Genomic DNA, 25,515 nt, shown 5'->3' with positions numbered 1-25,515 from the left:
CCAAATCCTAACCACTGGGTGGCCAGGGAATTCCCCAGAACTATTTCTTGATTCAAGAATTGCTAACTGTTCCTTTTTGCTGTGGAAACCATTAGGAAATAAACATCAAGACAAACAAAAGTTAGTATATAATGAACACCAAAAATGTACACTTGAATTAAATGAATACTTGAGTACTGCTGCGTGGCTTATTTAATTGAAGGATTTGGCCCTTACACATTATGAAAACAATATTTGCTAATGTTGACAAGTGACACATCATACTAGTATATATTCTTTTTTTGTCTCAGTAATAAAAGCATTTTCTCTTCTAAACAACACACTAAAGTTTTAACTTCCTGTGAATAAACACTATTCCAAGGGGCAAACATTTCTAATGTACAAATATGGCCAGCAATGGTTAGTAAATAAAATATTCTTTAATTATCTAATCATTTACGCTATTAACATATGACTTTACCAAGAGCATATTCAATACGCATTTATAAATACTGTATAAAGAAATAAATTTATTTGGAACTATTCAAGTAAAAAAGAATTTCAAAAATATGGTTTTTTAGATAGCTGACATCTTACCTTTTAACTAGCAAAGATGTCTTTTTATTTGCAAAATTAACCATATCAATCAATCAATCAATCAATCACTGGTTCAATATCATTAAACAGTTGGTAGAAAATCTGATACAATTATTTTCTTGATCACTCAGGGTCATCAATATGATGATCATACTCTTTAGCAACTATGCAACTGATAGCTTTGATACTTAGGAGAATGTTGGTGCTATGCTTCCACCATCTTTCCAGCCCTTAGTCAGACAGGCACAGAGACACTTCTGGAAGTAACATTGAAATGGCTGCCCAAGGAGAACCCCAAGTTCAGTTCAAACTTGTTTTGGTTGGTGATAGTGGTACTGGAAAAACTACATTCATGAAATGTCATCTGACTGGTGAATTTGAGAAGAAGTATATGGCTACCTTGGGTGTTAAGGTCCATCCTTTCGTGTTCCATACCAACAGAGGACCGATTAAGTTCAGTGTATGGGATACAGCTGGTCAGGAGCAGTTTGGTGGACTGAGAGATGGCTATTATATACAAGCTCAGTGTGCCATTGTAATGTTTGATGTAACATCAAGAGTTAACTTACAAGAATGCACCTAACTGGCACAGAGATCTGGTATGAGTGTGTGAGAACATCCCGATTGTGTTGTGTGGCAACCAAGTGGATATTAAGGACAGAAAGGTTAAGGAAAAGTCAACTGTCTTCCACTGAAAGAAGAATCTTCAGTACTATGACATTTCTGCCAAAAGTAACTACAACTTTGAAAAGCCCTTCCTCTGGTTTGCTAGAAAAGTGATCAGGACCCTAACTTGGAGTTTGTTGCCATGCCTGCTCTTGCCCCGCCAGAGGTGGTCATGGCCCCAGTCTTGGCAGCACAGCACGGGCACGATTTAGAGGCTGCTTAGACAACTGCTCTCCCAGATGAAGATGATGACCTGTGAGAAAGTGAAGCTGGGGCCCAGTGTCAGAAGTCTAGTTTTATAGGCAACTGTCCTGTGATGTCAGTGATGCAGTGTGTTTGCCACTTTATTATATAGCTAAGAAGAACATGTGTTTAATCTTTGGATACGGGAGGAGATGGATGGGCTTTCGAGTGAATATGGCAGTTTAAAAAAACATACCCTCATTTTTTGGACCTGCATATTTAGGTGTTTCAGAACACAGTTGTTTCCTCCTTGAGTTTCAAATATAAGACTGCTATAGTCACATGACAATATTGAGAGGTGGAATCTTGTTTGTTACTGTCATTCCTATTTCTTTTCGTTTAAAATCAGAATAAAGTTGTGTTTAAAAAAAAAAATGGCTCTGTGCCATTAGTTTTTCTCCATGCTCCCTTGCCAGCAGTCACTTTCTTCCTGTCATTGTGCCAGATTCTAATAGCCCACCAGCATTCATTATCTGGCTCTTTGTAGAAGGCTATGGGCTTCCCAGGTAGCACAGTGGTAATGAATCCGCCTGCCAATGCAGGAGATGCAGGAGACACAAGTTCAATCCCTGGCTTGGGAAAATATCTCAGAGTAGGAAAAAGCAATCCACTCCAGTATTCTTGCCTGGGAAATCCCATGGACAGAGAAGCCTGGCAGGCTGTGGTACATAAGGGTTGCAAGAGAGTCAGACACAATCTAGCAACTACACAACAACAAATGGGCTAGAAAACCTGATAATAACACTCTCAAGAGCTACCAAGTGGTGAGTAAAGGAATGAGGTAATTAATGGTTTTAGTGAAAAGATTTCATGGGTATCAATCTTAAGTAATTGCAGATTATATTTTCATGCTTTATTCCTGGTTTTATCACGTTTAACTTTCTAACTCTGACCTCTGATTCAGTAGGGTACGACTGTACGTTACAGATTGATTGATCATTTTCATGGAAAAATGTGGGTTCCTGAGTAATAGCTATTACTAATTTACTCCAGTTAATTGGCCCAGAGTTTCTCAGTCCTGTATACACAAAGTCTTGGTAGAGAATATTGTTTTTCAAACTCCAGATCACAACCTAGTAGTGCCTCATAAAATGAATGAACTTCAACCAGTATTTTAAAACAAATACAAGACAGAAAATACGGGAACAATGAGGTCAAAACTATGTTATAGTAATTTGCCTGTTTCACTGTCATTCTCTCATCATTACTGATGTTTACTTGTAATAAGTTTATTCTTATCATTTATAATAAATTGATACCTTTTAAATCTCTCAATTTTACTTTCTAGTATTTTGTTCTTGTTCAGTTCCTAAGTCATGTTTGACTCGTTGTGACCCCACAGACTGCAGCACACCAAGCTCCCCTATCCTTCACTATCTCCCAGAGTTTGCTCAGATTCAAGTCCACTGAGTCAGTGAGGCCACCCTCTGTTGCCCCCTCCTCCTTCTGTCCTCAATCTTTCCCAGCTTCAAGGTCTTTTCCAATGAGTTGACTCTTCATATCAGGAGGCCAAAGTGTTAATAGTTTCAGCTTTAGCATCGGTCCTTCCAATGGCTATTCAGGGTTGATTTCCTTTAGGATTGACTGGTTTGATCTCCTTGCTGTCCAAGGGACTCTAAAGAGTCTTCTCCAGCACCACAGTTCAAAAGCATCAATTCTTTGGCGCTCAGCCTTCATTATGGTCCAACTCTCACATCTGCACTTGACTAACGGAAAAACTATAGCTTTGACTATACGGATCTTTGTCAGCAAAGTGATGTCTTTGCTTTTTAATACATTGTCTAGGTTGTCATAGTATTCCTTCCAAGGAGCAAGAGTCTTTTAATTTCATGGCTTGTAGTCACCATCTGCAGTGATTTTGGAGCCTAAGAAAATAAAATCTGCCACTGTTTCCATTTTTTTTCCCCATCTATTTGCCAAAAAGTGATGGAACCAGATGTCAGGATCTTAGTTTTCTGAATGTTGAGGTTTAAGCCCGCTTTTTCACTCTCCTCTTTCACTTTCATCAAGAGGTTCTTCAGTTCCTCTTTGCTTTTTGCCATTAGGGTGGTATCATCTGCATATCTGAGGTTATTGATACTTCTCCCAGCAATCTTGATTCCAGATTGTGATTCATCCAGCCTGGCATTTTGCTTGAAATACTCTGAATATAAGTTAAATAAGCAGGATGACAATATACAGGCTTGACGGACTCCTTTCCCAATTTTGAACCAGTCTGCTGTTCCATGTCTGGGTCTAACTGTTGCTTCTTGTTCCACATACAAGTTTCTTAGGAAACAAGTTATGATGGTCCAGTATTCCCATCTCTTTAAGAATTTTCCACAGTTTGTTGGAATCCACACAAAGGCTTTAGCATAGTCAATGAAGCAGAAGTAGATGTTTTTCTGGAATTCTCTTGCTTTTTCCATGTTCCAATGGATGTTGGCAATTTGATCTCTAGTTCTTCTGTCTTGTCTAAATCTAGCTTATACATCTGGAAGTTCTCAGTTCACGTAGTGTTGAAGCCTTGCTTGAAGGATTTCTAGCATAGTAAAGGCCAACACGTATAACCCACATATGGACCTCAATAACTTTAAGGATGTAAAGTTATTTTGTTATTTGAGGATGTAAAGAAATTTTGAGACCAAAAAGTTTTAGAACTACTGATCTAAGAGCTTATTATCGTACTTTTTGTTTTCTTTTAAAATAAATAGAAGAACAGATTGATTTCGGTGTACCAGTGATTTCAGAACATACCATCCTATAAATGGCATACTTTAAAGAGTACTTTCGGAGAAGGCAATGGCACCCCACTCCAGTACTCTTGCCTGGAACACCCCATGGACAGAGGAGCCTGGTAGGCTGCAGTCCACAGGGTTGCTAAGAGTCGGACACGACTGAGCGACTTCACTTTCCCTTTTCACTTTCATGCATTGGAGAAGGAAATGGCAACCCACTCCAGTGTTCTTGCCTGGAGAACCCCAGGGACGGGGGAGCCTGGTGGGCTTCCATCTATGGGGTCGTGCAGAGCCAGACACGACTGAAGCGACTTAGCAGCAGCAGCAGCAGCAAAGAATACTTTACTGCAATTTAAAATATTTTAATGCCAAATTCAATAGTGAAACATGATAAATAAATTACCTTTCTGCTTGCAGAATTAAACTAACAGTTCCTTCCTTGAGATCAAATATAAGTGGTGTATTCCAGTTCTTTGTACTGAAAGACAAATAAAATGGATACTTATTTACACTTAAAATACTTTTTAATAAGTAGATGGGTATTCATTTTAAACAAAGCACCTTTAGTTTCACAGTAAATCTGTATATGATTCTATTATAGCACTTGGTGAGTTGTTCTGAAATAATTCACTTACACATCTGTATACCTGACTAGAAAGTGGAGTCTGTGTTCCCAGCACCTAGCACATAGTAAGTACTCCATAAATGTTTATTCTAGGAACCACAACATGTGAACTGAGGAATCATAAGTTCATGTTCTGTCATTTATTAGCTCTGTGATGTGAGCATGTCATCTAATGTTTCTCTTTCAAAAAATAGTAGCAGCATAGCATAGTGAAAAGAGGATGGGGTTTTTTTGGTCATTATTGTGTAATATTTTATTGCATGGATATGGCACAGTTTGTTTATCTATTCTAACGTTGATGGACATTTGGTTGATTTCAGATTTTGATTCTTATGAATTGTGATGCTATGAACATTCTTTTTTTTATTTATTTTTAATTGAGAGGTAATTGCTTTACAATATTATATTGGTTTCTGCCATATATTAACATAAAATCAGCCATAAGTGTACATATGTCCCCTCCCTCTTGAGAGGATGGGGTTTTGGCTAGACAGATCAGGATTAGAAATCTGTTTTCACCACCTGTCAGCCTTATGATCTTAATAAGCTTAACCTCCTAAACAACAGTTTCATTATTTGTAAAATGGTGATAATGATGTCTTACCTAAAGTATCTAGTTAACTGCCTATTGTGTAGCAGATACTGAACAAAAACTGTAATAACAATAACATGATCACTTTTCCTAACGGTCTCCCAGTGTAAGTGTTGAGCAAATGAAGATTTTTGTGGAACATTCTGTAACTGTAAAATTCTATATACATGTAAGCTATGACTATGCTTACTGAACAAATGGATAAAACAAATGAACAAATAACTCCTATGAGTTTCATGATGTAGTGTGATTCAAAGATAGGGATGGGCAGAAAGGATATTTACAAACTGAAAAACCCATCCTCAAATAATCAAAGTTGCTCGATAGTTTAAAATGTTTTATTATTCCTATATATTCTAAACTTCTCTCAATTACTTTCATAGAACTAATTCTTTAAATCTAATTCTTTAAATCTCATATGCAGATCCAGAAGATGGGGGAAGGGAAAGGTTGCCGTAAGCAGGCACATTGCTGGAAATTAATCACGGCTAACACAGAGCCTGATACCCATTTCAGTAAGTAAATGCATGCATAAAGCCAAATGGTGAATAAACTGTCACTAATAATTAGCAAGTCTGAGGTTCACAGGTATGATAAAGCTAACATACTTTTGTACTTTAGAAAAAATATCACACATGCTTCATTTATGCAGTCATTAGAATTAACCTTCATTCTTTGTCAAGACAGCTAAAAAGAACAATGAGTATGAGGGTTTTTTTCTATGTCCCCTTACAAAATATCTGAGATTCTTGACAACTAAGATATATACACATGTCATGGAGATATAAACTCCTTAAACTAAATGTTGATCAGAATAAGGGTATTTTCTATACAACTATTTGAGAAATCAAGTGAAAATTTAACATAGAATGCTCATATGTGATTTTCTTTGGAACTTCTTTCCATATAAACCAGTATATTGTTTGCAGGTTTATTTTTAAAATTAAATTTTTTTATTACTAAAAAAGGAACAACAGTTATTAGGAACTTGGATTCAAATCTCAGCTCTTCCTTTAGTAAAGACGTTAAGTAGTTTGACCCAGGGTATTATTAATATTTAATTACCTCTGCATCCTTCAGTTTCTTCATTTTGTAAAATGGGAGTAATGATAATATTCAACACACAGAGTAAATCAGATCATGAACATAAAAGATAGTATAACAGTGCTCAGTAAAGAATGGTTGTTATAATCTAAAATACCAGGTATTTTTATAATAATTTAATGAAATATATTTTGGTATGATGGCTCTCAGTACTACTTCATTTCCTCTACTGTGCACTGGAATTCCACTTTAATAAATATTTTGTACCTTAGTGAATGTCTTGCCAACAAGAGAGGGGAAACAATGTTAAATCAGAAAAGAAAAGCAATTTAATATTTTGATACATATTAACTGGTGTGAGAAAGGTAGTGTGAGAAAAAAATTAAATAACAGCTTCTAAAGCTTTAGTAAACATTTTAAAAAGCAACCTCTCTAATACAAGTAATAATGATATCAATCTTTCAGATTCAAACATTATGTCTTAAATTTCAGTAATTTTGCAATTTCCCACTGGGGAAGCCCAACACAAAGTATACTGAATATATTTTCTTTCATCATTTCTGGACAACTCTGGATTATCAATATGAACGTTTATGATTACCCTGGGCTATGATATTAAGCCTGAACACCTCCTTGTGTCCTTACTGAACATCTTTCAGCCTGCTGTCAGGCTGTAAGCTGTCCTCTCTGCCAATGGTTAGGTGATTCCTTTTCATACCATTTACCGGATGCTCCTAAACTTCTCTGGGCTTTGAAATAAAAGTATACTAAAGTCCTTGAGCTATGAGTAAAATAAGAGAAAGCATTATCCTAGAGAAGGTATTTTGTATTACAGAAGTGATTATTAACCTTTGATGCACAACTATTATATCTATTTTCTCTGCTCATAGCTCACTTTTTATCACTTCTCAGTTAGGAGTAAGTTCAAGATAGGTGACGTTTTTGAGAAAGTTAAGTTTACGCCAAACCATGTTAATATGACAGCTGGAAAATAAATTTTTTTTCATAGACAAAACTCTAGATTTTAAAGAAATGCAAGATGCTTACGAGAACACATAACACTGAAGAGATGTTGAAACAACTAAGTGTGCATAGTTCAAAGAGGCTTTAATGACTCTGTCACGGAATTCCAGTAAATCCACTGCGTCGTTAAGAACGTTACGAACCTAAACAAGGAAAAATGAAATACCAACGAACATTAAAATACATCAAACTTTTAATTAGATAAGTTAGCAAGATTCTGAAACACACCAAAAAAGAAAAAAAAATTAAAAGGCATTCTTGTTATCTAACCATAGAAAGAATTCAATAGGAACCAGGCATAAGATGACATATTTGGGTACAAAAATTGACCAATAAAAGTACAGATACAGAAAAGTTAGAAATCAGTAGAAAATGATCTATAGAGATTTTTAATCTGAAAGCCAACCTGTATGATGTAGCAGTGGTGCAGTGTTAGAACAGTGAAGTATATAGCCAAAGGAGTATAGCTTATAGGAGGTGGAAAGAGATCACATGATTTCTGCTCAAAATAGTAAGAATATCTCTTTCTAGGGCTAGGTTTTACTTTAAAATTTAAGTTCTAAAAAAGAGATATAATAACTTCAAAAATCAAAAGTGGAGTAGGAGGTGTTAGTAAAGAAACTGACTGCATAGTGAAGAAGCCAAGCTGCACAGAGGGGTGGAAAATGTTTCCATATGTAAAAATACAGAGATAACATATAAGAAAACTAAGCACCAACTAACAAACAGAGATGTGCCCATGACAGTCAAAACTGTTATAAAAGTTTGTTAACTGAATAAAGTTTACAAGGATTTTAAAGTTTGGCAATACCAGCCAAAAATTTTGAAATTGACAGATAATCTACAACAAATTAAAAAATACATTGGGCAAGAAAAATTTATGAAATTTCCGGTTAATACCAGAAGATATTAAATTAAGAGGTAAAAAATTGAGAGAGATTAATTATACCTAGAAGTTAATACTTCTCTAAATTTCCATCAAAATATTATCATCTTTCTAAATTGATATGACAATTATAGTATTAATGAAGAATAAAAGGCTATGAAAAAAAATAGGAAGATAAAGTCAAACTTCTTACAAGTACTTCCTCAAAGTACTTATATCTATAAGGCATATATTTTTATTACCTATTCCCTAACTCCTATCCCTATCAGTCATTACCATGCCAAGAGATAGCAGAATTATATACACATATAATCCTTGACCTAGCAATCTTACTTCTAGAATTCTATACCAAAATAAACAGGCAAAATTATGAAATAACATACAAATAGGCTCTTACTACATACATCACTACTGGTAATAGCAAAAGACTGGAAACAACCCAAATGTGTATCAATAAGGGATAGGCTGAATAAACTACATTCACAGAGTAGAATAACACATAGCTATAAAAAGGACTGAGTAATATCTATGGAGTGATCTCCACAGATCGCTATGATACCCACTATATAGATATCCACTATTTATTGTAAAATAAAAAGTGCAAGATGCAAAAAAGTATGTATAGTATGATACTTTTTATCTTATAAAGGGAAGGCTATGAAGATATATAGATTTATTCATATTAAAAAAACAAAAAGTGTAAAACAATATTCAGCAATAATATTGAGATTATTATTTTAAATTATATTTTAGGGTATATTCTAGAATATATTAATGTCTTTAGGAGCCAAAATTTTCTTGTAAGAGAAAAGAACTGCATATAAAACAAATCAGAAGTAAAACACCATAATCTTGAATTTGAACTTGAAACCTCAGTACATACTCATGATATATTTTTATCGGTCAAAAAGTACATTTTAGCTAGGAGTAAGGATCAAACCAATAGCAATGAGCATACCTAGAACTTGGATCATGGTCTCCCGGTAGCATTCCCCTCCAAAAGGAACAAAGGCTTCTTTAAAAAATGGCTGATTCCAAGTTTGGAATAGGAAATGTATAAAAATGAAATTTTTTATACATTTTTTTTATACATTGAATATCTTATCATAAATGCAAGCAAGCTATTAAAATCATCCCAAATGAACAAAGGAGTCAACTGGGCAAAGATGGAACATTCGAGCATTAAAGAGAATAATGACTGCAATGGATTGAAATATACCAAAATTTTTAAATCTGTAAGTTTATAATAACATCATCATCAACATCAACAAAGAAACTCATTGGGAATGCCAGGAAATGAACTCATTATTTGAAAACTGATAAATAAAGGAAAATACTCAGAATTTGTCTTACTTCAGGGTAACAAATAGTTGATTAGGCAAAGTCTATTATAGAAGGATTTTAGCTAACAAATGTAGAAGGAATGACAGAATCACAAGATGCAACTCCTGATGAGACACGGTTCTAAATAAGTACCATCCTTGACTGCTAAAAATATTAAAGTAAAAACCTAATGGGAAACTATATGACAGGTGAATCAGACTTGTAACACCTAAACACACTGATCAATCTCATCATAGTTAAAAGAGAGATAAGAAGACATTATGTGTCTCGAGACAACAGGAAGTACACAGCATCACGTACAAAGTATTCTTTATATATTTATCAAAGCTCTAAATCTAATCATGAGTATACAGGAAATACAGGAGCTAAATAAAAATGTTACATGTAATCATACCACAAGGATGCAAACAGAGGAATGTGGGAAATCCAAAAGAACAAATGACTTGGTTTCTTAAACAAACAAACAAATAAATGAAGAGGAATTGTTCCAGATTTCAAAAGACTGAAGAGAAAAATGAACCAAATATAATGTGGGACTTTGTTTCCTAATACAAACCAACCAACCATAAATGTATGTATTAGAAAACAGCTAAAGAAATGGGACAGACTTAGGAGACAACTAGAGAAATGTGAAATATTTACTATGTTAAAATAAAAATAGTCCTTATCTTTGAGACTTTTTTTAAAAAGTCTTAATAAAAAGAAAGAAAAAGACACTGATAACATTTGCTTCACTCTTTGATGAATGTGGGAAATGACTGAAAAGGGAGTAGTAGTCTGATGGTAGGTGCTTCAAAGGAGCTGGAATCCTTTAAGGAAGAAGTTACTGTGGTCTGGGTTCACCAATGAGGGGTTAGGAGACACCTATATGACCCCTAGACCCAGTAATTCTTGGCATAACGAAGAAAAACGCTTCTACTTATGAAAGCTGAAGGAGAAACACTGGTCTCAGCAGTCAGTCAGTTTTTACTTAGAACAAAAATGTGAAGTGTACTTTCAGTGAAAAGGCTGGGCTCTGTCTGCAAGACCACAGGTAGGTGCTGCAGGTTGTGTACTGCACAACTCTAGGTCTAAGTGACGGGCCCCCTAGAACCAAGAGGGCCATGACTGAAGGTGGTGACTCTGTGGGTCTCTCTTTAAAGCCTAGGGTGTTCTAGGTTTTTCTTTCAGGAAGGGGAGAAGAGAGCTACCCCCAGGCCCCAGGCTTTGATTTCAGAGACCTGGATCAGGCCCCTGGTCTCTCTTCGAGTCCTTTCTGCTCCATTAGTCTGCAGGAGCCCCTCTCGGCTCTGCTTCTGCCTCCCCGCTTCTGGGCCAGGAGTCAAGCAGGTTGGAGACTTCACTCCATACTCTGCTTTTTTATTCCATTTCTGGCCCACAGAGATGTTTATCCTGTTTTTGAGTCCAGATAAATCTCTTTTAAAAATATATCTCATAAATTATTGATCTCCTTGGAGCCAAATGTATGCCTTATCCTTCCAAGTATGAACTGATGACACCATTTTCACCAGAAGTCTGAGCTCCCAGAGACTTTTTTAAAAGGTCCAAAATGCCATCCTTTCCTAGAAACATTTGAAAGCTAATGGAACGAAATAAAAATCTCTAAAGGAAGTTATATGGAGATTTCTTTACAGCAACATGATACCCAGTGAAATAAACTGGCTGTTAACACAGGTTTAGGACAATTAATTCAATATTTTAAAAATCTGATTGTATGAGCTTCTGTCATTATTCAAATTACAAACAGATTTCTTAAACTTCACATTGGCCTAAAGCTTCGCGTGGGGGAATTCTCTTTTTTGTGAATCTGGAACACCAGAACAGCAATAAAACATCCTGGCCATAATAACAAACAAAAGACACACTGATAATTGCTGTTATAATTTCAAAGTTATGGTGAGTCCTACGTCAGAAATGTCCTGTGATGAATTTTTAAATGCACCCACATTTGCTCTGTTCGATTCAGGGCAGCTTCATACTTGTATCACCTAATACTTTCACCTAAGCACAATATTTGACCCCTCAGACTGACCTAAGTCCAAAAATTCTGTTTCCACATTTCCAAATACACATTTAATCCTAAATATAGATATAGCCATAGCAATAGATACCATTTATTTTTGTTTTACATACATGATCTCATTTAATCATCAAAAATACTCTCATTAACTTTTATCTTTACAGGAGATAGAGTGACTAAGAATTAAATAATTTTGAACTATGGCAACATTCAAATTGTGTAAATGCCAAATCTGTGCCCCATGCTAAAGGGACAGTGGCAGGAAAGAGCAAATGGAAACTTGAGACCTAAGGAATGCCTCATCTCTTCCACCTGTACCCTCTTCCCTTCTAGGCCCTTCCTCCCAGCAAAGACATCTACTTTGCTTTTGGAAAGAAATATTGCTAGAATTCAGCCTGGAGACAAAGCACAAGTTAGGAAACCTTCTCACTCTTGGTTACTGTATCACATAAAAGCTGAGGTCCAGGGAGACAGGTAATGTCTCAGGACAATGAAACCTATTACCAGGTAGTAACTGTCGGTCAAGGTCTAGAGTTAACAATTAGGGCTCAACACCGATCTCTGGTTTCTGAGTTAATGAGACACAAATCAACAGTCTACAAAGCTTCTAAGTAAACTGTGAAACTCTAAACCAGGCAAACAAAAAGTCGTGGCTATTGTCCCTATTGGAATCTATGGCTCCATCTTAAAAACATTAAGTGGGCTGTTAAAATGTAGACTCCAGAAAGGAAATCCTTCCAAGTGGGAGATCTTCCCCAAAAGGCAAGCTAGAGTTGCCAAATTAACCACGCAACTAACTTCAGTGCTAAAACAAAGAATTCTCAGGATATTCCTGGCCAGCTGGGCTTTTGTTATGGACCTTGTAATCACAGTGTGCTGTTTTTCCTTCACCCATTCTCCAAATTGTTTTCATTCCAGCTGCCCTGTATTCCTTTCATCATTATAAACTGGGAAGATGGGGAGGAGGAGGAGAATAATTAAAACTCATATTTATTTAGTTTTCCAGACCAAAGAGTTAGAGCTGGAATGACTTGGATGAGTCTAGGTTATCATCTTTTAGAGAGGGGATGGGTTTGTTTTCAAAAGCAAATGGAATAGCTACATTAGTTAAGTAGAGCACTTCTGAATTATACGTATATATGAATAGGGGTAAGCATTAATATGTGTTGTGACTAGACTGTAAAGGGGTTAGTGATTTCCACCTACTGGTATTCACATCCTTATGTAAGTCTCTCCACTTGTGTGTGAATTAGACCTCATAGCTCACTTCTAATGATGAGAAAAAGGCTTAAATGATGAGATGACACTTCTAAGTTGAGGTTATAAAGAACTATGACTTACGTTTCACTCACATGCTCTGTGCCCTTCACACTTGCTCTCACAAAGCTGCCAGGATGTGAGCTGCCCAGTGGAGAGGCTACATGTAAGGAACTGAGGGAGGCCTCCAGACAACTACCAACAAGAAACTGAGGCCCTCAGTTCAACAGCCCTTGAAAAATGGAAGCCTGCCAACAACCATATTGGTAAGCTTGGAAGCAAGTCCTCTCCAGTTGAGGATGCTTCAGGTGCTACTAAAAACCCTGGCCAACACCTTAATTGCAGCCTTATGAGAAACTCTGTGTCAGAAGATTTACTAAGCCATGCCTGGATTCTTGACTCAAAGAAATTAAGAGATAATAAATATTGCTGTTTTAAACCCCTAAGTTCATTTATTGGGCAGTCATCAATAACTAATAGTTACAGTTGCTAAGCAGCTAAAGGATAGACTATAGTGGATAGCTGTTGGTTTCTGTCTGCCCAGAATCAAATGCTATCTTTTCTAGTAACTATGCCTTGGTTTTCCTTTGGGGAACCATACCCATAATTCTAAGTGACTAAGTGGTTTTGATGGGGTTGATTCCATTCCCTCCAACTCCCAGCTAAATATACTTGACCCAGACTTGGCACATGAAATCCAATGCTGAGACTTCTGCTGAAACTACTAGGGGGCTAGAGGGAAAAGCACTCTTTCTGCTGGGCTTGAAGTTGGTAGAATGTAAGCCTAGAGCTACCAAGGCCATAAAGGAGAGACAGCCTTTGTAAAAATGAAGCCAATACAGAAAAAAGGAGAGTACAGGAAGAGAAAGTGATGGAAGTCCAGTTGACCTTATTTAAGCCTCTGAATCCAATACCACCTCATCAGTCTATCTCTTGACTTCACATGGACCAATAAATTTCTTTTGTTTCTTTATTCTTTACCTTCATTTAATCAATCTGAGATTAATTTATGAAAAAAAAAATTTCAACATATTAATCCAGAAGGTCCCATGAGAACAGGAACCAAATCTGTCTTATTCAAAACTGTATCAACCATTGCCTAGCTCAAGGCATTGCAAGTAGGTTACCAAATGAGTAAATGAAACTGTTGTTAAAAAAAAAAAAAAACTATGGATAGACCCAGCTTAGCAAAAATGCAATATAAATGTCTTATAGTCATTGAGAGTAAGATCCTTCTACAAAAGTAAAAATAGTGTTCTTGTTCTAAAGCTTTGAAAGATTATTTGTAAACACTATTTTAAGTATAAAGACAATTCGGTTTAGATAAGCTATTTAAAAACCTCACTGTTGATCTTATCTGATATAAAAATCCTCTAATTCTAAGATGATTCCTTTTTTTATGAAAGAAAAATTTCTCTTTTTAAATATATTCTCATCTTGGGGCATTTCTGAAATTAAGGCAATATTATATTAGCTAGCCCCCATGCCCTATATGAATAAAACTGTGTCCCCAAGTCAGCTGACTAGAACTCACAATGCATTCCTTATCACAGACACAATACTATAATAATGTCTTAGTTCCCAGGCTAACTAACAAAAATATATATTTATACTATCAAATAGATCTAACTACTCATTTACAGGAAATACAGAAGACAGAGAAGTACGTCAAACCAAACCACGGGGATACTGTCAGCAAAAGTCCAGACTCTGGAGACAGACAAAAAATTAATTTAGTGTCTTCAACAGATAAACTGCAAGGGGTAAAAATAAACATGGAAGGGGTATCTAAAGACTAAAAGATACTTAAAACATATATCAACCAATTGTAACATGTAAACCATTTTGGATCCTAATTCAAACAAAAACAAACCTTTAAAAATGTGATATGGAGGAGACAATTGAAAATTTGAACATTTTTTAGATATTCCTTTGATAATATTAAGGAATTAGTATTTTTAAGATACAATGGTATTGTGGGTATTTAAAAAAAAAAAGAGTCCTTATCTTTTAGTTGTACATACTGAAATTTTTGCAGCCGAAATGATATCTAAATTCTCTTCAAAATAATTGGGGCAGGGGAAAAGTAGATATGGACATGGATGGGGCAGGCTTGATCATGGGCAGATGGTTGTTGGGGCTGGGAAATGAGCACAAAGAGATTCATTATACTATTCTCTCTATTTGTGTGTTTTAAATTCTCCATAAGTTTAAAATTTTTAAAATAAGAAAGCAGAATAAAGAAAATGTGTAAGTTACCTAATTATTACCACTAATGACCCTACTATCCAAATTTTAAAATCTGATACTTAGCCTAAAGAATACCTGAAATCACAAGTTATGTTTTCAAATTTTTATAGTAATTACAATCATCTAAATTCTGAATACTAAAGATAGAGGCAACTGATAAGGACAGCAGAAAGAACAGGAAGAAGGTAGAGCTCCCTTTACTTTGGCAGATGGTTTGCCATGAACAAATCATCTTTGGCCACTCCTCCTACCTTTCATCAACTAACTTTTAGAATATTTGTCAACCTCTTATTACATGTGAGGCACTGGGCTAGACCCTATGCCCCGACCAGTAACAGTGAAGAAGCTGAAGTTGAAAGGTTCTATGAAGACCTACAAGGCCTTTTAGAACTAACACCCAAAAAAGATGTCCTTTTCATTATAGGGGACTGGAATGCAAAAGCAGGAAGTCAGGACACACCTGGAGTAATAGGCAAATTTGGCCTTGGAATACAGAATGAAGTAGGGCAAAGAACACACTGGTCATAGCAAACACCCTCTTCCAACAACACAAGAGAAGACTCTACACATGGACATCACCAGATTTTAACCGAAATCAGACTGATTATATTCTTTGCAGCCAAAGATGGAGAAGCTCTATACAGTCAGCAAAAACAAGACCAGGAGCTAACTGTGGCTCAGATCATGAACTCCTTATTGCCAAATTCAGACTGAAATTGAAGACAGTAGGGAAAACCACTAGACCATTCAGGTACGACCTAAATCAAATCCCTTATGATTATACAGTGGAAGTGAGAAATAGATTTTAGGGACTAGATCTGATAGAGTGCCTGATGAACTACGGACGAAGGTTCATGACATTGTACAGGAGACAGGGATCAAGACCATCCCCATGAAAAAGAAATGCAGAACAGCAAAATGGCTGTCTGAGGAGGCCTTACAAATAGCTATGAAAAGAAGAGAAGTGAAAAGCAAAGGAGAAAAGGAAAGATATAAGCATCTGAATGCAGAGTTCCAAAGAATAACAAGAAGAGATAAGAAAGCCTTCCTCAGCGATCAATGCAAAGAAATAGACGAAAACAACAGAATGGGAAAGACTAGAAATCTCTTCAAGAAAATTAGAGATACCAAGGGAACATTTCATGCAAAGATGGGCTCGATAAAGGTATGGACCTAACAGAAGCAGAAGATATTAAGAAGAGGTGGCAAGAATACACAGAAGAACTGTACAAGAAAGAGCTTCATGACCAAAATAATTACAATGGTGTGATCACTCACCTAGACCCAGACATCCTGGAATGTGAAGTCAAGTGGGCCTTAGAAAGCATCACTACGAACAAAGCTAGTGGAGGTGATGGAATTCCAGTCGAGCTATTCCAAATCCTGAAAGATGATGCTGTCAAAGTGCTGCACTCAATATGCCAGCAAATTTGGGAAACTCAGCAGTGGCCACAGGACTGGAAAAGGTCAGTTTTCATTCCAATCCCAAAGAAAGGCAATGCCAAAGAATGCTCAAACTACCACATAATTGCACTCATCTCACACGCTAGTAAAGTAATGCTCAAAATTCTCCAAGCCAGGCTTCAGCATTACATGAACCGTGAACTTCCAGATGTTCAAGCTGGTTTTAGAAAAGGCAGAGGAACCAGAGATCAAATTGCCAACATCTGCTGGATCATCGAAAAAGCAAGAGAGTTCCAGAAAAACATCTATTTCTACTTCTGCTTAAGAAGCTTACAACTGATTAAATAACCCCTCCCACCGATGTTCTCTGATCTGTAAAACATTTCCCCCTAATTCCAATGGCCACATTTCAATCTTTCTGTCTTAATCTATAAAGATTCTTACCCCCAAAGTACCTGGTTTTCTTCCTAAATCTCAATAAGAGATGGTGAGGTGATAGAGTGATGTTTCTGGAATTTTAACCTTCTGATTCAAACCAGTCTGGGGTCTATAATACAAGTGTGTAGTCACCATCCTCTACTTGGGTGGGGGTCTTAGTTTCTGTAGAACAACTCAAAGATATGGGCTTTGGTACTAGGGAGGATTCCCCCACGATCCTGCTCAGTTTCAATCCCCCCTTTTCTTTGATAATTCTCCAACTTGAAGGGTACAGGTGGGAGACAAAAAGGGAATAATGTTTTGGATAGAGATGTTAATCATAAACTTGCCAGAGAAACTCAGGTTTAGGGGAACTCAATTTCATTTTTGCCTCAACCCCATAATTTCAGGAGCTGTGGGCACTCATATTCTATGTCAGTGAATGGTTCTTTATGTTATAAAAAAGTCACTAATGGTATAGGTAGTGTCTTTCTAATATGACTGAATTTTAATAAACATGATTTAAATATAATCAGTTCAGTTCAGTCACTCAGTTATGTCCAACTCTTTGTGACCCATGAACTGCAGCACCAGACTTCCCTGTTCATCACCAACCCCTGGAGCTTGCTCAAACTCATGTCCATTAAGTCGATGATACCATAATAAACAAAGATAATTCCATATTCTGTATTGTAAACTGAATATGTGTGTGTGTGTGGGGGGGAAGCAGATTTAATCAACTATGAAACATAATCATACCTGCATGGTCCTTCTTTTAGTTAATGTTACTTGAAAATTCTTCCACTCCCAGCGTTGCTCCACCACATGTGCAAAAACAACATGTCCATTTCCACAGGCTCCAGCAATCTGGGTGCCATCAACTGACCATGCAATATTAAATATGCTACCAGTGTTGGGCTTTTCTAAAGCATATGACCACTGGGGAAGAAAGAACATAACAGAATCAATTTATTTTACAATATTTTAAAGAAGTTTTAAATTGGGCATATGTTAACATAGTAAGATGATTTTTTTTAAAAGAACATGTCTTTATTCTAGAATAAGGAATATTTTTCTTAATAAAATGATAGTGTACCGAGTGGAAGATAAAGACATGATTTTTTTTCTAAGTACATAGTAGAATACATGATGTGATAAGAGTATAAAATCTCTTAAGAACTGTAGAACACTCACACCATCTCAATTTACATCATGTGATTCACTTTTAAGCAGTTAATACTCAATGGGTAAATATAAACATTCCATAGGGAAAAAAAAACAAAGACATCTTACTATTAATTCATAAGGATCTCTACAGTCCCTACAGCTAAAATTTTACAGTATTTTAGTAATTGTCATATTGAAACTAAACACACAATGTGACTAAAGCATTTCTAATACATATCTTAAACCATGAAAGTACAAGTAAATAGATTTTTCCTTTTTTTTATTCACAGTGCAGTAAGACATTTTATAGAATCTGTTTGAGAAAGCAATCCAGCAAAATCAATAAGCATCAAGTGGATGAAAAACTCTTGTGCGTGTCAGTGTGTGAATAAGATAATAAGAAAAAAAACTTTTACAAAAATGATATTATATGCATTTTCTTTCATTCTTCAGATGAAATATACACTTACTAAAAGGATGATTTGGCTAATTTTACTTATACTTTCTTTCGATTCTTCCAATCTTACTATGGTTTTAAAAATACACAAAAAACCAACCACCCAGAAAAATCTTACTAACTTAATATTAGTTTCAGGTGTGCAACATAGAGATTCAAAATTTTTATGTTATATTCCATTTAAATTTCTATAAAATACTGTCTGCATTCCCTTTGTCATTTGTGCTTTTAAAGAGATTCAAAGCTCTAAGTCTCTTTTCTTCTCCAAATAACCCATGGAACACTGGATTCATATTTGCATTTCTAACCATGAGAAAGAAAGGAGGCAGTCTCCCTGGATGTAATTTACTGATGCTAGCAGCAGCAGCAGCAGCAGCAGTAGCAGCAACCGCAAGAACCCTGAAGATTATTCCTCTCACTTATGCTTATCTCTTTCTTTGACCTAACTACCCCTTCTTTGAAGGCAGTGTTACTCAAAATGTGCTCAAGCCAGCACCATCTATATCATCTGTCATCTTGTTAGAAATGCAAATTATATGCTCTATATCATCCTATTGAATCTGAGCCTCTAGGGGAAGAGGACCAAGAAACTTTTTGTTGTTGTTAGTCTATTTTTTAAAATATAGTTGATTTGCAATGCTGTGTTAATTTCTACTGTACAGCAAAGTGATTCACTTATACATATATACTCTATTTTTAATATTCATTTTGATTATGGTTTATCATGACATACTGAATATAGTTCTCTGTGCTATACAGTAGGACCCTGTTGTTTATCCATTCTAAATGTAATAGTTTGCAGCTGTCAACTCCAAACTCCTGGTTCTTCCCTCTCCCCACTCCCCACCTTTGGCAACCACAAGCTGGTTCTCTATGTCTGTGAGTCTGCTTCTGTTTCGTAGATATGTTCATTTGTGCCGTATTTTAGATTCCACATTAAATGATATCATACAGTATTTGTCTTCCTTCTTGACTTACTTAGAATCTCTAGTTGCATTCATGTTTCTGCAAATGGCATTATTTTGTTCATTTTTATGGCTGGGTAGTATTCCATTGTGTGTATATATAGATAGATAAACACATCTTTATCCATTCATATGTCGATGGACATTATGTTCATTCAGGAAACTTTTAACGAGCACTTCAAGAATGTTAAGCATTGTAAAGTTAGGACACTGGTTCTGAACTCTGGTTGTATATTGGAAATATCTGGGAAGCTTTAAAAAAAAAAACCAACCCAGAAATGCAACCAACTAAACCTAGAATTTGGGGTGGAGCCTGGGTATGTTCTTAAAAGTTCTCTAGGTGATTTTAATGTAGAGACACTATTCTAAAAGAAAAGCAAAACTCATGATTTCCTTTAAGACTATCATTAGCCGCTGGCTCACTGCTAATACCATGACAATTCATTTGCTAACGCCTGAGAAAATTACATGACCTTTGCTTTAGCCTCTAAACTAGCTTCTCTTTGTTATGTATAAATGTATTTTCTTACATTCATCTAGCTTTTTCTTTGAAATGTCTTATTAGAATTTCAAATAAAGTATATTAGGAAGAGTAATATAAAGCAGTGGTTCTCAAATTTTAACGTGTATTATTATAGAATTACCTAGAGTCTACGGGGTCGCAAAGAGTCAGACACGACTGAGCAACTGAACTGAATAGGGATTGTTAAAATAAATTGCTGAGCTCCACCCCAGTCTCTGATTTAGTAGATCTAGAATGAGGCCAAAGTACTTGCATTCTAACAAGTTCACAGGTGGTGTTAAAGCTTCTGCTCCAGCAACCCCACTTTGAGAATGGCTGGTATAATGAACACCCATTACTCAGCTTCCACTTAGCAACTAATGGGTAATTCTTATCTCATGTGTACCACCATCATGGCCCAGATCTTTCTGAGCAATCCCTGATATTATTTATAATTTCATCATGAAGAACATCAGTATATATTACTAAAAACACAAATTTTTTTAATCCAACCTCAGTATCATTATTAAACCTACAAACAATGAACAGTAACTCCTTAATATTATCAAAGTACCTAGTCACTGTTCAAATTTTTCCAGTTGTCCTTTTTTGCCTTCAGTTTGCTGGAATTAAGATGCAAATAAGGTACAATCATTTTGATTGGTTGAGAAGTCTGTTAGACTTCTTTTGATCTATATTCCCCTTACACATGTTCTTTCCCCTTGTAATTTTCTGTGGTTGAAGAAACTGGGTCATGTCCTGTAGATTCCCACAGGCTTGAATTTACCATCTGCATTCTCGTGGGGTTAACATGTTACTCTGTCCTCTTTATTTCCTGTTAATTGATAGTTAAATCTAGAGTCTTGATCAGATTCAAGTTTGATTTTTTTTGGCAAGAAAACTTCATAAGTGATGTTGTGCACTTCCAGCAGGAAGCATTTAACGTCCGAATGTCTTTTTATGTTATTCAGAAATGATGATCATTGCCTAGGTGAACTAATTCATGTGCAGTTGCAAAATGGCAATATTACAATCCTTCTTGGGATTTCCTGGTAATTTACAATCTTTCTTTCTTCATTTACTAACTGTAATAGTTCTACAAAAAGAAACATCTCAACAAAGCACAGAATAAATTCTTGACTGTTTCCCATTATTAGTTTTCAAAAATACAAATTTGAATAGTGACTGGATAATTAATAATATTAAGAAATTGCTAATTGTTTTTAGGTTTAACAATGGTATTGAGTTATGCTAAAAAGTCTTTGTGCTAGACTTTCAGTCTAACTTTCAGTTAGATATCTACTGAAAAATTTAGTGATGAAATGATATGTCAAGGATTTGCTCAAAAATGAGCCATGGAGAAGTAGGTGACGGTATGGTGAGGCAAGAATCAACTATTAGGTAATAATGTTGGGTAATGGGTAAGTAGAGATTTATTACACTAGTTGGTTCCCCTGTAACCTCCAAATGTAACCAAGAAATCTGATTGCTAGTATCATGAACTCATTAACATATTTGATGTGTTTCAATCAATATAATGCTCCAATTAGCTCAATATTAGCCAGTGGGATCCTCTTTCAGTTAGTCTTTAGACTTTTTGACAAAATCCTGTAGTCTTTGATCACTTTCCTTACTTGATACAATGACAGAATGTTCCAGACTCATTTTTATATTTCCTGCCCCACACCTGGCATCCATCTTTTCTTCAGTGAGTCATGGTTCACTTTATGGAAATGTGGAAAATGGTACTGAAAAAACCCCCACAAATGCTAAGGGTGTCCACTGTTACTGAGTTGATCGTTAAGTAGGCCTTTAAAACAGACAGCACCAGGACATATTTTCAATAACTCAAACTTAAACTTCCAATTCAAAGCCAGGAAATTAATGTAGGATTTTTGTTTACCCTCTCCAATCTTACCTCCATATCTCCTTTCACCTGGCCAAAAATCCCAGTTAAGAGCATCAATGTAAGTAAATACCCAGGATAACAATATCATACCACAAAGCAATAGTTACAAATGAGCTTTAAAATTTCTTTTTTCATTCTTTTGCCCTTAAATTTCCATTAAAAAAAATGAAAATTTATTGAGATATATTTCACTTATTATGAAATTCACCCTTTTAAAGTAGAGAATTCAGTTGTTTTTTAGTGTAGTCACAGTTGTAACCATTACCACTACTACCTTCAGAACATGTTTATCACCACAAAAAGAAACCCATACCCATTAGCAGACATTCCCATCTGCCCTCCACGCTCCTGGCAACCACTAATCAACTTTCATTTTCTATTCTGGCCATCACATAGTAAAATACACTATGTGATCTTTTATGATTGGCTTATTTCTCTTAACATAATATTTTTAATATTAATATTCATCCATGTTGTAGCATGTATCACTATTTCATTACTTCTTACTGCCAAGTAATATTGTATTGTATTGTATGGATATATCATATTTTGTTTCTCCATTCATAATTTGAGAAGCATCTGAGTTCTTCAGCTTTGTTTACTGTTATGAATAATGATCCTATGAATATTTATGTATAGGTTACTGTGTGAATATGTTTTAATTTCTCTTGGCCACATAACTAGGAATGGAATTGTAGTGTCTCTGGTAACTATGTTTAACATTTTAAGGAACTGCCAAAATGTTTTCCAATGTGGTAGGATAATTTTCTGTTATGTCTCCACTGTAAGCACAACAGAAAATCACATCATTTAAAGTCACTTGAACTAGCTCCTCTCTAGGTAGGTATACAAATGACTGAGTACACAATTAGTCTCACTTTTTTTTTTCCACTTACTTTGGGTTTAGGAATTGCTTTCTAAAAATTTAACTTTGTTTTATAATTATGCAACATATTTACATGGTTTCAAAGTTCAATTTACCAAAATATATATATAAAACAATGTATAATCAAGGAAGTCCAACTTCTATCCCTTTCCTCTCTCCCATTCTCTCCTCAATATAGATAACTATTTTATGTTTTATCCTATGTTTTCCTTCATAAGTGTGCATGTGCAGAGTTATGCGTGTGTGTGCATGCACATGCACTAGCATTTATCTATGAAAGGGGTAGATGTGGTGGTACAAATATGTCCAATATTAAGACATGATCTATTGTAGTATAATATATGGATATACATCTACTTTTATAGCTACTGATAGTATGATCAATAGGTTTTTGATTAATATGTTTAATATACAATATGTTTAATATACTCTGTATATGCATACATGTGAGTTTCAGATTGTTAATCTGAACCTAATTCTCCTATAAACTCCTTAAAACACTAATGGGAATAACGTTCCTTGAGTTCTTGCATGTTTATACCAGTATGCTTATGGACCTTTATACTAAAAGTCAGAATAGTTGTAGTATCCTGTTAACCATTGTACAGTGACACTATTTAAGCCTGATGGCATTCCGAGTTTCCTCCCTTTATGAGTGATTTGCTCTTTCCCTTGTATGCCACAGGACTTTTTTCCTTCTTTAAATTTCTGTAGTCTTATTAGCGTATACCTGGGTGCTGGCCATCTGGGTAGTTGTCCTGGGTATATCTGGTATGCCTTTTCAATATCAAATTCAAATCTCTTATGTTTGAGGAAATCTTTCTTGAATAGTGGCTTTTAGTATTTTTCTGTTCATTGCTTTGGGCTTCTCCTTTAAAGATGCTTATTATATAAATAAGCATATTTATATAATTTATACTTATTATAAATTATATCAAACTTCCTCTATCTCCTGTATCACTTCCTATCAAACTTTATATCTCTTTTGCAATTTCCTTGCTTCCATTTCACATTCTATTTATCTTAAGGTACCATCCACCTTGTTCATTTGCTCTTATATTCCTTCTAGTTCGGTCTTCACTGCTGTAATAATTTTTCCTTTTTAAAATAACTCCCTCCTAAGTTCTGCTACCTCCCTTTCAAAAATCTCCCATTTTCCCATCACCTCATTTCTTATTTTTCCTAGTTCTGATTTACATGATTATTTCATAGCTTTTGTCATGTTTTTAATATCCTTCAACTTCCTCTGAATTAATCAGTTGCAGTGCTTGTCTGTTTATGGCATGCTTTTGTTGTCTTTGGTAACATTATGATTTGACTGTGGCCCTGATCTGCTCATTTTCAAGTGAAAAGGGTTTTCCTGTACACTCATGGGAGGGAGGAATGTCCCAGCAGGATAGCTCTACGGCTCTCTCTTCTGTTGTTTTCTTGCAGTGATTTAAAAAAAAAAAAAGAGCCTCCAGTTTTTGAGATGGGCATTCTCTGCTTCTTCCCCAATTTTATCTGGATCCATTCTCATCTTTGCTCAATTGCCTCTGTTGTAATCAAACTGAATTTTAATCTCAGCAATTTCTGTAGCACAGGGCTTTGTACCAAGAGGAAGCTTGACTTGTTAGTTTCAAGAGTACATTAGACCCAGATATCTCCAGCACTGCCAGTTCCTGTCATGATCCCTTAGCACTCAGAATTGGATTCTACGGAAATGTCTTTCCAGTTTCAGTTGCTGTTCTCAGATTGGCCTGTCTCACTTACAAGCCTTTGTTGGTGATTTGGGAATTCTTCTTTTTTTATGATCTTAGAAGCCTGGCTACCTTTCCTCTGCTTCCCCCCACACAGATGCTGATACCACATTTACCTATCAGTGATACTTTTGGGAAAATCACTTGACCATACTGGTGAGGTTTTCTATTTTTTTCAGAATTTCAAGCAATAAATTGTAGCTAACATGATTTTCTTAGAATACAGAATCAGATCAGATCAGATCAGTCACTCAGTCATGTCCGACTCTTTGCAACCCCATGAACCGCAGCATGCCAGGCCTCCCTGTCCATCACCAACTCCCGGAGTTCACTCAGACTCACGTCCATAGAGTCAGTGATGCCATCCAGCCATCTCATCCTCTGTTGTCCCCTTCTCCTCTTGCCCCCAATCCCTCCCAGCATCAGAGTCTTTTCCAATGAGTCAACTCTTTGCATGAGGTGGCCAAAGTACTGGAGTTTCAGCTTTAGCATCATTCCTTCCAAAGAAATCCCAGGGCTGATCTCCTTCAGAATGGACTGGTTCGGTGCTCAGCCTTCTTCACAGTCCAACTCTCACATCCATACATGACCACAGGAAAAACCATAGCCTTGACTAGCCGGACCTTTGTTGTCTCTGCTTTTGAATATGCTATCTAGGTTGGTCATGACTTTCCTTCCAAGGAGTAAGCGCCTTTTAATTTCATGGCTGCAGTCACCATCTGTAGTGATTTTGGAGCCCAGAAAAATAAAGTGTGACACTGTTTCCACTGTTTCCCCATCTATTTCCCATGAAGTGATGGGACCGGATGCCATGACCTTCGTTTTC

The 25,515-nt window shown here is 35.9% G+C and overlaps 1 protein-coding gene and 1 pseudogene across 3 annotated transcripts in view; one reads left to right on the top strand and one right to left on the bottom strand.

The window, feature by feature from the left end:
• IFT80 (intraflagellar transport 80) overlaps positions 1-25,515 on the bottom strand; it is a 112,628-nt gene that overhangs the window by 39,435 nt on the left and 47,678 nt on the right. For 2 of the 3 annotated variants that reach the window (XM_070374050.1, XM_005904408.2), the window contains exons 7-9: positions 17,824-18,003; positions 7,511-7,629; positions 4,606-4,680 (exon numbers count right to left, since the gene is read on the bottom strand). In XM_070374050.1, coding sequence (XP_070230151.1) covers positions 4,606-4,680; positions 7,511-7,629; positions 17,824-18,003 — 374 coding nt within the window. The remainder of the gene's footprint in view (positions 1-4,605; positions 4,681-7,510; positions 7,630-17,823; positions 18,004-25,515) is intronic. The other variant, XM_070374043.1, reaches the window with a different exon arrangement.
• LOC102276672 (GTP-binding nuclear protein Ran-like) lies at positions 851-2,282 on the top strand (annotated as a pseudogene).

The sequence above is a fragment of the Bos mutus genome, chromosome 1 (genome assembly GCF_027580195.1).
Source record: "Bos mutus isolate GX-2022 chromosome 1, NWIPB_WYAK_1.1, whole genome shotgun sequence".
Lineage (NCBI taxonomy): Eukaryota > Metazoa > Chordata > Mammalia > Artiodactyla > Bovidae > Bos > Bos mutus.
The sequence above is the reverse complement of the archived record's forward strand: the minus strand, read 5'-3'. Positions and strand labels throughout refer to the sequence as shown.